At 49.0% G+C, this 17,396-nt stretch overlaps 1 protein-coding gene across 2 annotated transcripts in view; it reads right to left on the bottom strand.

Moving 5' to 3' along the window:
* Positions 1 to 17,396, bottom strand: part of EPHB1 (EPH receptor B1) — a gene marked incomplete at its 3' end in the record, with an annotated part of 414,865 nt that overhangs the window by 251,595 nt on the left and 145,874 nt on the right. For both annotated transcript variants that reach the window (XM_079794807.1, XM_079794808.1), the window contains exon 3: positions 11,453 to 12,134. In XM_079794807.1, the coding sequence (XP_079650933.1) occupies positions 11,453 to 12,134 (682 nt within the window). The remainder of the gene's footprint in view (positions 1 to 11,452; positions 12,135 to 17,396) is intronic.

Below are 17,396 nucleotides of genomic sequence, written 5' to 3'. Positions count from 1 at the left end.
AAAATGCCAAAATAGGTGCATGGTGTTTACCAGCCGGGCCTCAGAGTCCTACGTTGTATGACCTTGGCAATGTTACTTAAGTTCTCTGTGCCTCAGTAGCCTCCATTAAAAAAAAGGGATGGTAGTCTTGTGTACCTCATATGGCTATTGTGAGGATTTAAGAGAGGGTGTAGGAAAAGAATTTGGCAGAGCATCTGGTAGGTAATGAGTGCTCCATATATGACAGCCACGCAAGCTGGAAGCCAGTCCAGGAACGTTCGCTCCATACCCACATTATAACCATCAACATGATCTGACAAGGAAACATGGGACTACCTGCTTAGCCCAGGTAAACAGGGCAAGTCAGCATTCTCTCCAAACATCAGTCATTTGCATGTTATCTTGATTGCTTTTTTGCCAAATCTACACACCAGAGTTTTAATTTGTTGTTTTTCTTTAAGTTGATTCTGTGTGTGTTTTTTTAAGCTGAATATGTTTACTTTAATGGAAAGAAGGAAGGGAGGAAAGAAGAAAGGGGAAGGGAGGGGAGAGGACAGGAGAGGAGCAGAGACGAGAGAAGAGAGAGAGAGAAACTAAGGCAAGTAAGAGAGGTAGGAAGTCCATGGCCCAGAGAGATCGAATTGTTGCAGAGTTGGAAGACAAAAATAAAAAGAATGGAGGCAGTGGGCAGCGATCCAGGGCTAAGACAACGCTTAGAAGCAGGGTCGGGGGGCTTCAGCAGGGCTGGGGGAAGGTATGTGCTCCCGGCTGGGGCATACTAGTCAAGGATGGGGCTGACACTGATTCAGGGAGGCTGGGGAAGGGATGGCAGGTCTGGTGAGAGTATGTTGGTGCAGAAGAAATGAAGAGGAGGCTGGAGGGAGGGAGGGCTAAGGGCTGGTGACAGGAATGGGTGGCTGAGGGGGAGTCACCAGGGTGAGTTGAGGCCTCAGGCCCCAGAGGTAAGCTGGGAGAGTTAAAGGGAGAGATGTGGGACTGAGCCAAATAGCTGAGAAATGTGAGGGGCAGAGAAGGGAGCCCAGAATAGGCTCTAGGGCAGGAAAGGAAGGATGGGTAAGCCAGGTGTGTTTCCCACCAAACTAGGCTGGGCCAGCTTTCCTGATGGACCACGAGAATGGCATGGCCTTTCAGCACCAGTACCTGCTCTTATCCTCTCCTACCTGCGGACCCTTCACCTACCACACTCTGAAAAATGCCAAAATAGGTGCATGGCATATACCAAAAATGCCCTGTGAGACAGATGGATAAAGAACATATAAATGGTGGGATGCAGGGCAGGAGGGAATGGGGAGAGAAGCAAGTGAAGACTGGACTACATCAAGGACTGAGAAAACGCCAAACTTCCTGCAACATGCAAATTACCTGACTTAATGATGTGTTTTATAGGAAAGCTTGTGTCTCAACTCCTGAGCAGGCCAACTCATGGAACTCTGCCATGTTTCAGTGGCCCTCATAGTAAGACAAAGGCAAATTGAAACCGCAATGGGATGCTGGTTTTCATCTATCAGATTTGCAAAGATAAAAATGATTGATATTTTATTATCTTGGCAAAGGGACAGGGAATAGGAACTCTTACTTGTTGGTGGGAGCAAAAATTGGTAGAAAATGCCTTTGTCGGAGGACCATTTGGGAATATCCATCAAAATTAAATATTTATATACTCTGATTCAGCACTTTTACTTCTAAAAATTTATTCATCCTTAGCTGTTAGAAAAGCGCTTGGCACATAGAAAGTCCTCAATACATATTCATTGAATAAATTAATAAATTTGTCTCACACATATGCTCACACTTAAGTGCAAAGATGCATGCACACAGATGTTTGTTGAAACATTGTTTAGAAATAAAGAAACAGGAAACAACCTAAATGTATATAAATGAAGGACCAATTAAATAAAAGTGCATCCATCCAATGGAATACTAACAATCATTGGAAAGAATGAGACAGATTTCTATGTAATAAAACCCAATTATTGTAAACCTTCATTGCTGAGTGAGAAAGGGGGTGGGGAACTAGGTGAAAACCCTGTGCATTCTGCCCCAGTGCCGGTGGGAGAAAGTTATGTCTATATTTTGGGTGTGCAAATACTTGCACCCTCTCTGCAAGAGCCTGTCAGAAACTGTAACCGTGTGGGACCCTGGTGAGGACCAGAGTGGAAGAGAAATTTACTTTTCCTATGTATTAACTACTCAAAATATGTTTTAAAATATATTTGTATTGATTTCAGAGAGGAAGGGAGAGAGAGAGATAGAAACATCAATGATGAAAGAGAATAATTGATCAGTTGCTTCCTGCTTGCCCCACACTGGGGATTGAGCTCACAACCCAGACATATGCCCTGACTGGGAATCAAACCAAGACTTCCTGGTTCATAGGTCGACACTCAAACACTAAGCCACACCTGCAAGACCCAAAATATTTTTAAAATAATAACAACAAAAGGTAACTTGGGGTGAGAGAGATGTGCACAAAAGTTCCACCTCAGGGACTAGAGCAGAGGGCTCCTGATTCATTTCAATCCCAGGAAGTAGGGTTCAGATATGAACTAGGCTGCCTCGGGAAGTCTGACTGTCCCATCACTCGAGGTGTCTAAAAGCTGGGGGAAAGCAAAGGAAGTGCCATCCAGTGGGCTGGACTTCCTGTCCTCACAGATCTCACCTAGCTGGGAGAAGCCATCCTCCATTGGTTCCCCAGGTGCATAGAGACCTTTGTGGTCCCCTTGCCCTCTGGACATTGCAAGCACTTTCTAAGAGCTAAGAATGTAGCAAATTCTTAGAAGTCAGGGTGTTCAATCTGAGTCCATAGTATAAAGGGCTTGGCAGTAGTAGGTGCCCAGGAAGTACCTGAAGAGTGAGCACAAGGACCACTCACTGCACAGGAACTCCCGAGTGGAACCCAACCTGCCTGGAGAATTGGAGCCAGAACTGTGCAGGCCTGCAGGGACATGACCAGAGTAGGCCCCCAAGGGTCACACCCTGGCGACCAGGGAACTCCAGCCCCTACTAGAAATGTGTGCCCATAGTGTTGGGGGGCTATTTCAGACAAAGGCCAAGAACAAGCCAGAAACCAAAGTGCCCATGTCCTTGTCTAGCCCTTCTTCTAAACTGGGTCCTACCCTCAATGGAAACCCTCAGGAGGGCTGGGCTGAGCCCTCCCTGCCCCTGCATTTCTGTCCTGTGGTTCCAAGATGCCTTTTGAGGCTCCCCGCAGTGCCCTCTTCTCACCAGCCTCTCCAGGGCCTCAGGTGGCTGAGCTGATTTCCTCCTGCCTGATCTCCCTGTCCATGAGCGCGCACGCACTGGAGGATGAGTCCAGCATACCTGTAAGCATGCAGACTCATCCCGCAGCGGGCTGGGTAGGCACACAGGAAGGCGGGATGCTCTCTGCCATATGGGATGGCTCCTAGAGCAGACCCAGACATACTCCTCTGTAGTAAGCTGCATCTCCCCAGGATCTGCCTGCTTTGCCTTATTAATTGGCCCTCCAACAGAAGTGAAGGGCTCAGCTGCCTTCCCAGGTAACTGGTACTCAAGCTCTCAGCTCAGCCAGCAGGGAGAGTGCAGACAGGACATCTCCAGGCAGAGGCCCTCCCCTAGGGAAAAGCCAACACGGCCCCTCTACCAATGTCCCTGTCCGAGCCCTGCTGGCAAAATAAGGCTTATTCCTGGCGATGTGCCCAAGTTTGGGATGCTTTCCTTCGCCCCCTGCAGATGGGTGGACCCTTTTAGGTCTTCTTGGCACCACTGCCTTGAAGTCCAGGAGCACTGGGCACTGTCAGTCCAGCTTGTCCATGGCCACAAGCAGTGGAAACAACTCATCCCCTCAGAGTTCCCTGGGACCTAGAACTAAAGGACCGACTCCAGTCAGGCACCGATTCAATATAACTTTTCATCTCCATGCTTCAAACTTAAAGGTGGTAGCCCCCCCCCGCCCCCCTCCAGGAGAGAAAGTCTGTGTATATAGATGTTTGTGCTCGAGTTCTGAGGAAGGAAACTGCCCAGCTCCAGAGAGAGACAGGGACAAGAAAGCAAAGGGGACAAGTCTGGGGACAAGCCTGACCACAGCGCTGCCTGAGCTGGGATTCAGCCCTCAGGGCCCTTGCTGGTCCTCGATGCGGATTAGAGAGCCACAGCCAGGCCTCCAGCCCGCAGCCTGGCCACCTTCCCTCTGTCCTTTCCTGTAAGCACAGAGCCTTAGACCTCATCCTTCTCAGGGAGCTTGGGTCACCCACCGAGACACCGTGCACCCTCTGGATGGCTCACAGGCAGGTCAACGTTTCAGAGCATCTGGAGAGAGTACTTCTCCCGGAGAGGCTCACAGGAAGATGGTAATAGTTGACACAAGCTCTGTGTTACATAGTGTGGAAACCTACAACCACAGAGCATGACTCCAGCGAGTACCTAGACCCCAAGGAAAATAAGGGACAGCACAGACACAGAGAGAATTCATGAGAGAACTGCTGGGAGAAGTTTGATATTTCTAAAAATACACCTTTGCCTCTAAGGACAGTTAATTTCAACAACATCCAGTCCCAGAAGCAGAGGCAGATGGTGGCTTCCCCAGACCTGGGTTCTAATCCCAGCTGTGATGTCAACTAGCTGGGGCTCCCTAGACTGCTGCCCAGAAATGCTTCCTGGCTACCTTCACTCTACGGACAATAAACAGTCAGAATAGATGGTCTCTCAGCATCCCACACACTCCCACCCCAGCGTGGGCAGTTTCAGACTATATATCTCTTCATGGGCAATGAGGGTGCAGTAAGTGGTGGCACCAGGGCCCTACCTACATGGCCAGCCTGTGATGTTTTTACTACCCACACCAGCTCAGTAATGACCAGAGCAGGCGTCCTCAAACTACGGCCCGCGGGCCACATGCGGGTGTTTTTGCCGTTTTGTTTTTTTACTTCAAAATAAGATATGTGCAGTGTGCATAGGAATTTGTTCATAGTTTTTTTTTTAAACTATAGTCCGGCCCTCCAACGGTCTGAGGGACAGTGAACTGGGCCCCTGTTTAAAAAGTTTGAGGACCCCTGGACCAGAGGGTGCCTTCATTGTCATCTTTGATAACACATATTTATTAAGTCATGGGCACCCATGCACAGAATATTGTCAAGTTATTCTCAGTATATCTAGCAATGGCTGGGGTGAATCATGATTGTTTAGTCAACACCAATGGCATCTGGGTGCTTCTACCCCGGTCTTTCAAAGGCAGAAGGGGCAGTGTCGAGCTTCCCCTTTCCTTGCCCCCTTTCCATCCTCTGTCACCACCAGAGCCTGGGACTGAGTCACCATGCCCAGCATGCAGGAGTCGGTATGGCAGAGGGCCATCCTTCCAGCTCTGTTTGCTGTTGCTCCTGCCATGTCACAGCCCATTACATCTGGCCAATTACATCAGATTCTTCTCTGGAGAGAGCTGGGCAGGGCCACCATGGGGAGCAGAGGAGGCCCCAGGGATTTGTAAATGAAGTACCCTGTTGGGAAATCCTATTATGAAGCTCATCTTACAGGGCTGTGGTGTTAATGACCTTGGCCTCCCAGGGCCCTGGGCCCTGAGCAGAACTGATCTCCCAGGGGCTTAAGAGGAGGCTGCCTGGGCTGTGGCCTTCCTCTCACTCACCAGCCAACTGCAGAAGGACCAGAGAGAGCAGAAAGCATTCCTCAGTACCCCTGAATACACTGCCAGTACAGTGGCTCCCCCCCCCCCCAGCGCGCGCGCGCGCGCACACACACACACACACACACACACTCCCCACTCCCTCAGGGTCCCACCTTCTCTTTCAGAATCTAGGATGAGGAGGCAGGTGGAGAACCAGAACTGGGACCAGCAACCCTAAGGGAGAGCGAAATAGACCCTAGAAACTTCTTTTTCCAAGAGGAGCTAAATTAGACACATTTTTCTTTACCTTCGAATCCTGCAGATTTTTCGTCTCAACTCCCGCAGGCTTATAAATTGTCTCATCTCGGCTGCTCAAGTTGACAAAGGCACCAAAACTGTTGGAAGGTGCAAAATGTCCCTTGGGTTTCCAGGCATGAAAGAATTTACATGTAGGTGGAAAATTATCAGGAAAGAAAAAGTCCCCTTTGGGGAGAGGAGAGGAGTGAAGAAGAAGCTGCAGAAGGAGAAGAGACCTCTGAGGAGAAGGCAGGGAGGGTCCGGCCTGAGGAGTGCCATGGAGGCAGTGACCCAGAGCACTCAGGCCCAGCTCGGGGCTGTGACAGATACATGATGAGTGGGAGACACACACACAGGGAGATAGGCGAAGCAGGAACTGCTGTTCTGCTTTAAGAGTTGTCAAGGCCTGCCAACATCCAGAGTTGGGTTAGTCCTAACTAACCTGGGAGCCCCTGGGAAGTCCATGTGGACTCCTGGGTACAGAACCTGGACCCTCAGCCCCAACTCTGCTTGGCAGGCCCTGAGCAGAGCATGGGAATCCTGCAGGTTTGATGTGCCCTTGAGCACAGTGGTGTCCCCCACTCCCTGCTGTTCTGAAGACGGTCCTGAGTGAACAGCTGGTGCAGGCCAGCTGCAGGGAAGGCTGCTCTTTTCTGAGTCCATTCTTAGCTTCCTGTCCCTGCCTGCTCTGCCCTGAGCCCTTCTTAGGCTCGTAGCAGCTGAGGTGCCACGTTGACAATGTCTGGCCTCATCAGGGTCCCATGGCCCTCTCACGGCCCCCACCCCTTACTCGAGGTACAGGGATGCTCTGAGCATCTTCTCCCTGTCGGTCTGCAGGCCCCATGAACAGTCTACCTAGCCTCCAGCCTGCCCTGCAGTCCTGGCTCCCAGACCCCTTCTATGGCCCCTCAGGGGCTCAGGTCCACCCTTTCTACACACCCCACAAGCCCAAGGACACCTACAGTGACCTCCTTTGGGGCCCCCTTCTTTTTAACTCCAGCTACATAGATGGTCCTAGTCTGGACCTTACACTCGGGGTTATCAGCCTGGGCCCTCACCAGACCCACCCAACAGAGTCTCAGAGGGGGGCATCTGAGATGTCAATTTATAAAATCTTTCCTGTGAGTTCTCAAGTCCACTCTGGGATCAAGAATCACTGCTTCAGAAGACCATGTTCTCTCTTGTGCTTGGGGAGTCTTCTTTTGCTACTCAGACCTCCAGCTCACAAAGACCACCTGCCTAGACCACCTGCCTCGAAGCAGGCCTCATGAGCCACACCTTTCAAACGCATGTTCACTGACCCACTGACCTGGTGAGAGACAATGGATCACACCTATGTGCTGACTTCACTGGCCACCTCTTGACAGTCATGGAGGTGGATCTGAGCAGGTGCAGGTAGGTAATGACTCGCATTCAGGGCTCCTGCGACCTGTGTCTCTGGGTAGGAATACCACATGCCAACTTCATTTCAGCATCTTATTCCTTTAGTAACCAGAGTCCCATGGTGTGCTGGAGAGCTTAAGGGCAATGGCACCTGGCAACACATGGCATTGCCTGGCTTACAGAGCCGTCTCATCTCCATTATCCTACTAGGTTTTCCCACACCCTGAGAGGTGGGCAGAGAAGATAGGACTGTCCACAGTAAAGGACTTAACTAAAAACCACCAGAATTTCACAGCAAGGGAGGATGGTTATGTATAGTATTGTTATCTCCTGGCTCCAAACAGTGGCTAGAGACGAAGGCTAATGAGGCAGCTCCTTCTGGAAGCTCCAGAAGACCCTCCGTGACTGGGAGGGCAAGCCATGCCCTCAGGGAGCACTCAGGGGCAGAAGCAGATCCAAATCCCATGGGCACACTGCTCCAGCTAGGACCTGGCTGCCAGAGACTGTCCCAGAACCTGCGACCTGGCCTTGGGCACCCATATGGGATACTATAGCCCTTAAGTTTCTAACAGACAGGTAAGGAGCCTGCCTGGCCCAGGTTCCCCCTAGCAACTGTCAATCTCAGCCCCTCCAGCATCCCAGAGACCAACATCAGCTCGAGATAGTTTAGGCTCCACAGCACAGAGATGGCTTGCAGAGCACCATATCTTGGCCTCCCTGGCCCAGAGACAATTAGGCTAAAGGGACCCACACAGAGAATCAATTTAGCCATCAACCTGAGCAGGGAAGGTGGGGGGAGGAGGAGTGGGTAAGGACAAAGCCAGGATTTCTCATTAATCCACTGTGCCATGAGCATGAAACTTGAACTGGGGACAGATGGCCATTTTCCTAGTAATTAACAGTTTCATAGAGACAAATGCGTGATGGGGTCAGAGTCACTGGCGAGGTCAGCTGGCTGCTGGGATTCTCTGCCTGATGGGTCCAACCTGTGTGTGCAGAAAGGGTGAGCCAGGAACAGGCCTTAGGGACCAGCAAAGCCATGGAGCCCTCAGGAACATGTGTGAGCCACTTGCCCCCCATCCCTCTCCCCACAGCTTCCTCTGCTTGCCCCCATCCCCTTCCCTTCCTCATGCCTCACAGCAGAAACAGCTCGGGCCTGGACCACTCTTCCCTGGCTGGGCTGCCTAACTGGTCTCCAGGTGCTTCTGCACAACTAAGCGACTGGTCACCATGACTCTGACAAGAGGGGGTTCAGCAGATGCAAAGTGAAAGTCAGGAGAAGGGGGTCCCTGCCATCATGAAAGTGTCGTGCCAGAACAATAATATAAAGACTATTCTTCCTACCAACCTGTAGACTTCTACCAACCCATGCAAAGGCTCACACTCAAATATCCAGAAAAGACCATTTATCAGATCCACATTTCTGTGAATCACAGAATCACCCAGGCTTTGCCCGTCTGGCTCCAGGGCATCAGTCCTCAGGACTGTGTTGGGAGAGAGTAACTTGCCTTTTTCTCCAGGACAGCTGATGGAGGCTCCCTGATTCTCACTCACAGTTCCCTGGCATCCATTATGCTCCATGCTCATGAGCATTGCCTGTAGGGCCCCAGGAGTGCTGTGAATGGCCACGGTGCCTACCTGACAGCTTGAACATCCCTTGAAGACACACCATGGCCCCAGTCACAAATCCATGCACTGCCCATCTCAAACCAAAGGGTGCAGAGCTCCCCAAGATAACCATCTGTGCCCACTGTCTCCGCACCTGCTCTCAGCCCTGGGAAGAGAGGTCTGGCTCAACCATCAAGGTTACCAGCACAGCCAAGGGCAAAGATGCAGCTTAAAGTGGTGGAGACAGGATAAAAGGGGGTCTCTCTGCTGGTCTAGGTCACTGAGCTCAGCCAGGCTGCTGGGCAGCAGGACCCATGATGCTGCCTGATTCCATTCTCCACTCTTGGAAATGCCACCAAAATGTGACTGCCTATGCCACTGAAATGGCCATGGGATGGTGCCCTGGGCTCCCTATTTCCTCCACACTCCAATGAGTTTGCGAGGAGCAGTTTGTAAAGTCAAGCCAGGTTCACAATAGCTTTGGATTAGGAATGTCCCCCAAAAGTCCAGAGCGGGTTGGAGGTGGGGAGGGAGAATGGAAAGAAACCACTTGGATTTAAATATTTGTCTCCCCAGGCCTTCCCAGGACAACCACTGACAAGCAGCATGGACAGAAGAACTCCCCAAAAGAGAAAAGTTCCAATTAGCCCAAAGAAATGAGCCTGTTCCCAGAGTCCCAATTAAATCAGAACCAATCAATGCTTGCTCAGGTTCCTGCCACTTTGCTCAGGAAATAATCAGAAAAACAAGAGGCCCCAGCCAGCAAGTGTGGCGTGGCAGCCCTTTGAAGCCTGGAGACATCACCCACACTGTTGCAAGCTGCTGCATCTGGCAGCTGCTGCACCTGCCCCTTTAAGAATTCAGCCTGGTGCCTGGGTCCCTACTCAGACCCTGACAAATGCCAAAGAGGGCACCTCCCGCCCCTCCTCCAACCAATGGGACAAAGAGGAGCGCTGTGGGACCAGGCCAGGCTGGTTTTAAAACTGTCTGCATTGATTCATCGCTTGATCTGGCATTCTCTCCCCTCTGCTTCCACACCATCCATCATGGGTACCATAACCAAGAAATCCAATAAAGACACAAAGGCGCAGCTCTCCTCTCTCAGCAGGCCTCAGAAAGGCTGTGTGAGGGCCCCGGCCCAGCCAATTAGCTGAGTCCAAAGGATCGCAGAGCTGATGGGCATTAGCAATCCTGTCTGTGCCTGGCACTTCGCCTGCAGGTGCTTGGGGAGCAAGGTGAGTGAGGTAGAAACACAAGCGATGGCCAGGTGCTCAGATGGGATAGGGAGAATGGCAGGGAAGACAACTGGCACAAGGCTCATGTTAAAGAAAGAGGAGCTACTACAGACCCCTCCTCCAAGATGCCCCAAAGGACTAAGGCCACTGAGTGATGGGTTAGGGTCAAGATGGTCATTTCTGAGGTCCATGTAGGAGGCCTTGCTCTTGAAAGAGTCTGAAACTTTGAAGGCCACAACGGAAACTTAATAAAGGAAAGCAGTTCTCTCTTCCCCAACTCTCTCCCCCAAGTTCAGCTTCCATGCAGTTAGGCTGTGCACTCTCGACCAGCGATCACCAACCTTTCAGACCTCACGGACCACCAGTGGTCCACGGACTACTGGTTGGCGACCGCTGCTCTAGGCTAAGCATGTCAAACTCGCGGCCCGTGGGCCACATGCCTCATTTATTTGGCCCATGTTAGCCTTTGAGTCTGACATGCTTGCTCTAGACTTTTCTGTTTCGTCTCAGAGAAGAGTGAGTCAAGATCCAGCTCAGCACACTGATTGCCACCTATGGGACATGTGCTCCTTTGGACTGAGCAGAGCCTGTGTGAGCACACAGCACCATGACCCCCACAAACTGCAAAGTTTACATCACACTGTAACATTCAGAAGCAAAGGTCATTCAACTCATGATAGCATCTCACCCCCATTCCAATAGCTTCATCTCCTTCTAGGACATACCAAAACTAGGCCCATCCCTGCCCCAGGGCCTGGCACTGAGCCCCTGGAGGAAGACAGCCAAGCCAAAGGGCTTTGAGTGAATGAGCTACATGGGTTCAGTACCAAGTTGAGTGCTGTGGGAGCTGGACTGAAATAAACTAAAATATTTTCCAAATTCAATCACCTCTCAATTACCCTTGAGTGAACTGTCCATGACAACCCAAATCCCAAATTCTCTCTGCCTCAGGGAATGGAGCTGGACATGCAGGGGTGTGTGTGTGTGTGTGTGTGTGTGTGTGTGTGTGAGAGAGAGAGAGAGAGAGAGAGAGAGAGAGAGAGAGAATGTCAATGTCCCAAAACTAGATATCACTGATGGCTAAGTTATTATCCATCATTTAGAATTCTTCCAATCTTTTCCCCTACCATTAATATGGACATTCTGGTTGGATACGATTAGAAAATCATCAGGCCTAGCATAGGGGATGAAGGTTACCCAGAGCTTTATAATGTAAGAGCCAACGGGCTATTCTGTTCCTGTATAATCCAGAGCTCGAGGCGGGAAACCTTGCAGACTTGGCCCTGCTCCAGGTGGGCAGGAAGCAGAGGTCTCAAGGGGTCTCAGACCTTACCCTTGCAGGCCATGCTGTCTTCAGCCTCATAGCCAGGCTTGCAGGTACAGCGTCCGATAGGCACCATCCACTCCCCGTCCCCGTTGCAGTAGAGTTTGATGGGTACATCTACTTCCTCTGCGTTGGGGATGCACATGCCCCGCGCAATCACCAGAGACGTGCTCTCTGCCCCTGTCATGGTCTCTGGAAACAGTGCAAAATTTTGCACAATGCTGGGACACTTTTTAAAGAAGACACGGACAGAAAGGAGAGACATACAGGCTCCATAATCCTGAAAAGCGAGGTAAAAACCATTTCGAGTAAGAGGCCCAAAGCTCCTGACTTCTGTGTTGACTTTCATCAACCTTCCCCCGAAGTCCACCTGGGAGAAGCTCTCATCTGCAGCAATGGTGTCTACTTTGAGGTAGGGGGCCTCAGACCAGAAGGCTGACTTCTTGGTGGCAATGACAGAGTCAGTTTCATAGTAATACAAGTTGAAGGTCTCTTTGCAGGAGCCTGGGACGTTGGGGAGGCTGCTGCAGTCTCTCACAGTGAATCGCATTTCTGTGTAGATGCGATGGGCCCCCCGCCGGTTGATGAAGGTGGTGAGCAGCCAGTTGTTCTGGTTGGGCTCGAACACGTTGCACACCTGGTAGGTACGGATGGTGTTGAGGTTTTCATCGTAGCCACTGACTTCTTCCCACTGTACCAAGCAGTCCACAGGTACACACATGTAAAAACAGAAAATAGAAAGTGAGAAGACACAGAAAGGCAGTCAGAAGAGAAGCTTGGCAATGGAAGAGGGCCTTAGGAGCTCACTAGGCCACCTGTTTGACATCAGAAATGAACACATCTAACCCTAACCTGCTTATAAAGGTCTCTTATAAGTGGGCTTCAGAATATGCAGCCCATCCCCAAATAGAAAAGACTTTACTCTAGAAAGCCTCCCTTCATCTAACCCAAAACTCTCATGCTGTGACTATGGCTTATCACATTCATGGGGACAATCTGCAGGTGTAGCCCCACATGACAGCCAGGGCATTCTGCCAAGCCACAGCCTCTACTCTCAATGGCCGCTCTGTATATTAGGAGTATAACTTCATGACACCCCCACCTTGGAAATCCTCATTTCTGAACCTAATTAATTTATTGTGATGAAGCTTCTTTATATCTCTGAAAAAAAATATGAACGTGAAACTTTTCCAAATTTCTCAGCAAATTTAGATTCTCATAAACTTGTGTTTTATAACTTCAACTCTTTGAAATAATTAGATGGACTATAAAACTGGTAAGAGTAGGGGCTGCTGAGAGAGAAAATTTCCTTAATGGAGGAAATTAAGCTTCATTTTGTGCACATTTCAAGCAAAGATGTGATGGAAGAGAATGTGTTACTTAGGGAGTAAGGAAAGCTTCTTTATAAGGAAGACACAACCAGGCTTGTGTTGGAAAAGAGAGCTCTCATTTTAGCGCCCTGTAAACTGGAAAAAGAAAAACAATGCATTTATTAAGTGATATCTCTCAATCCTCCCAATAGCTCCCAATAGAACTAGATACTATTATCCTCCGTTTTCAGACAAAAATACATCTTATAATTCATCCATGATCACATGACCATAAGAAGCGATGGGGAGGAGAAGGGATAGAAAGCAATTATTTGAATGGTCAAAGAAATTCTCCAAATAACTTATTTCAGTAACAAGCAATAAAGAGGGTGAGGGGTCCATGAGGTCCTGGCTTCATTAACTGAATCACTTGGGGCCAAGGGCCAAAGAAGAGTTGCTGGGCCATTATTTCTTCCTGTGCAGGGAAAGGAAGCAGCTGGGGTCACCCAGGACCCCAATCTCAAGAATTGGGGGTATTCTCAGGAAGCTTTAGTGTGTTTGCTAAATAAGGAAATAAGAGGTAGAAGATTCCCTCAGACGAACTGAGAGTAGAGGGGCTGGGCTTCCTTCCCCATGGGAGAGGTGGTTAAGAAAGGAGCCTCACCTAGACTGTCCTTGCCTCACATTTAAAAAATAAATAAATAAGAGGCAGAAGAAATTCAACTTCCTAAAGTGAAAAGAGAAAGTAGATTAAGATCCTTGACTATTCGGCAGTGGTGATAAAAGAAACCAAATCATGTCTATTTCTTTAAACATTGTGTTAATTCCTTATCATATACAGTGTGGAGTTGAAACATATAAGCTAGGATTCTTCATTAAAAGAGCTAAAAGCCAATGATGTGTGGGGGGGAAATATACTACAGTAGCTTTTTGCACAGAATTAACTGCCTGTAGGAGCAGGAGGGCAGAGGCAAGGCTGTCATTCAAACGGGCACCAGTTAGTTACCCCAAGACCAGGCAGAGAGAGCTGGCCCGGAACAGCCGGCCTGTAAAGTGACTTTGTAGCACTCCTGCTGCCTGGCCCCTGCCACTGAGGCATCTGAGCTGCAGTCTCTCCAGGGCCTGTCTTCCCCTGCCCCTCCCAGCACTCTCAGGGGGCCAGTTCCCTCCTGACCCTGCAGTCCTTGGTGAGCTCCATCGGGGACCCTTGCACACCACCAAACCTCTTGTGGACTTTGCTTCCTTTCTTACTGACTCCGTAGATGTCGAGGAACTACTGTTTATTCCTTCTTTAAGATTGTGTGTTCTGTTCTATTTAAATGTGTTTGCTAAACTTATGTTCTGCTTGCCTGGTTTTCTGCAACCAGAAAGCAAATACATTAGGGAGAAGAAATAGCTGGCGGTTGTTTTTGTTCAAATTTTTCAGACTTCTCTCCCTTTTCACGGCGGTTTTGAAATCGTTTTCTCCCTGTTGACCCCGCGTGACTTTTGAGGGAAGGGCAGGTTTATTTTGCTGCTCTGTAATTGTTTAAACACAGCAGGTCTCATGATCCATATTTCAGTTGTGCTACATAAGGTCTCAGCAGGAACGTGGGGCTACTCTGTCTATGCGCAGGTGAAGCCCGTGGCCCCCATTTAGTCTGGGGGCCCGGTCCCAGCCAGAATCCCTGACCCACCCAAGACAAATGCAGTTCTGCTGTGTGAGAACAAGACAGGAAGCCCACCTTTCGGGCTCACCTTAGCACTGAGGGTGTCACCACCAGTAGGTTTTAAATAGACAGAATGAGGATTTATACTCTTGTGGAGCGGGGATATTGAGAACATTTATCTTAGAAAACGACACTGATTGGTATTACAAGACCCAACAGAGGTAATTGTTTCAAACATTAACCTCTCTGGGCCTCAGTTTTCTCATCTGTAAAATGAGGAATCATACTGGGTGACCTCGAGTCATAAAATTCTACCGGTCTAATTGATTCCATGACAACTCCTAAGGGAGCGATCAAAGCAAATTAGGGGGAATACAGCCGCATATTCACAGGGAAGGAGTAGAAAGAAATTGAGAGAAAGGGAGTAACTCCCTGTTGTTTGGAAAAATGCCATCACAGAGTCTCACATTCATTTCTTTCCCCGTTTCATTCTTCTCCTGCCAGCAGGTGCTACCGGGGGTTGCAAAGATAAGCGACCAGATTGGGCTAGAGGAGGTATAAATGCTTTTCCAAGCAAGAGGCAATTAGGATTGGGCACACTGAAAAAAGAGAAGATTTGGTAAAGGGAGATGAGGGTGGAAAGGCATCTCAGCGGGGAGGGACAAACATTGTTATTTGTTTGTGATACTTGGCATCAATTTCGTTGCTTTATCCCTTATGCATCCATCAACGAAAAAATATTTACTGAATGCCAACTTTATGCCAGGCATTCTATTAGCCACTGGGGATACAGCAACATGAAGCTTATAATCTAGCGAGGGAAACAGAAATTAGACAAATGGTTATTAAAATAACTAAATAATTACAATTGTGCTAACTGCTGTGAGCGAAAAGCACAGGGTGCCAGGAGAGGAAGTATACCTGATATATGGAGGAATGTCAGGGAAGACCCTCCGAGCCGAGAGGGAATGGATGGGTAGAAGTCAGCCAGGTGTGTCTATGGGGGCAGAGAGGGGCCGAGCAGCTGGGCCTGGGAACAGCATGTGCAAAGGCTCTGTGATGGGGAAAGGTGCCGATGAGGAATGAAGACTGCCTAACAGAAGAGTCAGAGATCTGCAGGTGGCAGGAATAAGACTAAGGGGAGGTGTCCGGTGGAAAACTTCTGAGTTTCACCTTGAGGGTAACTAGAAGTCATGGGTGAGTTTCAGGGAGGAAAAATACAGGTGATTAGAGCTGAGGTTTTAAAATATTTCTCTGAAGCAAAGTGGAGACTGTGCAGGAGGGCAGCTTGAATGCATGAGCAGGGCAGCTGGATGTCATTGTAGTGGTCCAGGCAAGAGATGGTGATGGGTTGGGCCAGGCTGTGGAGGTTGGAAAGATATTTGGGGGCAGAATCTCCAGGTTCTCACTGAGCTGAGTGTGTGGGAGTTGAGGGGGTAGTTAAAGGTGGAACAGAGCGAGACTGGGTTAACCAGATCCAAGGAGCTATGTGTCCCCTTAACATTCCTTCTTGCATCCTGCTTCCCCAACCAGGCTTTGAGCTATGCTGTGTCCCCAGGCACACCACTTCCCAGATTCTTAATAAAGAGACATTTTATTACTCTTTGTCTACCCCATAGATTCCCAATTTCCTATTCAGGATCCAGTTTCTTTTAACCAAGGTCTGTGTTAGCCCCAAACCCCTGACACACCCACTGCTCGCCCCAAAGGTCTCCCAAAGGTCTCCATTCAGTAGCAGTTTCTCAGCCTCCACTCTCAGACATTTAACACATTGCTTCCTGTGTTCTTTTCTGTAATTATCTCCTCCCATTAAAACAACAAAACACCATGATTTGCTTATCAGATTGGCAAAAACTTAAAAAGATAAAAGATCAAGTCTTGGTAAGAATGTGGAGCACAAAGTTACTACTCAAGGCAGCCACCACCTCCAGAGCTTCAAGCATGTCCAGGACACCTGGAGGTGGCCGGCCTCAGAGGGTCCAGGGCTATGGACAATATGGCAGCTTTGCTCTGAGTGGGGCCTCTGGGAGCTTTGCACAGTCACGGTGGAAAGAAAAGCCATGAACTGAGATTGAAATTCTCACCAGCCAGGGGGATGGGAAGCTCAGAGTCTGAAATAATTTGACTAAAAGCAAATAAGGCCCAGGACATTTCTTGGACGTCTTGATTTGTGGAGTAAGAGTGATAATGCTGCATGGCAACCTGGCACGTAGTCTTCCCTTTTTGATGCTCTCAACTGGACTTTACTATGGCACCCTTTGCTAATGTCCATTGATTAGTGAATGCATAAGTGAAATATAATGTAGGCATATAATGGAATACTATTCGGAAATAAATGAAAGAATGAACTACTGACACATGCAATACCATGGATAAACCTCTAAAACATTATGTTAAATGAAAGAAGCCTGACTCAAGAAACCACATATTATATGAGTCCATATACATGAAATATGCAGAAAAGGCAAATCTATAGATGGAAAAGTACTAATTTTTCCTAGCACTGGATATAGGAAGGGGGAGTGACTAAAAATGGGCATGAAGAATCTTTTTTTTTTGGAGGGGGGGAAGGTGAACTTACTGAAAACTGTTAAATTGTACACTTAAAATGCATAGATATTATAACATGTAAGTAATAGCTCAATATATCTGTTATCTAAGTTTCTTCAGCCTATACCTTGACACCCCAACATGCTGGTGTGGCTTCCATCCTCCACGAAAGCCTGCCTTCAGCAACTTCATGCCCCTACCCATCCCATCCACTGAGCCAGGGATGCCCTTCTCACCCCTTTAATCCCTGTATCCTAAGTGACAAATATTGGCTCCATCTAGTTTGTTTGTAGATGAACACCTGATACCTAAGTTGGGGCAAAGGTTGCATCTAGAGCAGGCACAGGTAGCCAAGGAAGCATCCCTGTCACTGATGCTGGGGGTCTAGGGAGAATCAGGAGAGTGGTTCAAAGACAGGATCAGAATCTCGGGTCCAGGACCCCA

This window comes from Cnephaeus nilssonii (genome assembly GCF_951640355.1).
Source record: "Cnephaeus nilssonii genome assembly, chromosome: 17".
NCBI lineage: Eukaryota > Metazoa > Chordata > Mammalia > Chiroptera > Vespertilionidae > Cnephaeus > Cnephaeus nilssonii.
This window is presented reverse-complemented; position numbering and strand designations above follow the sequence as displayed.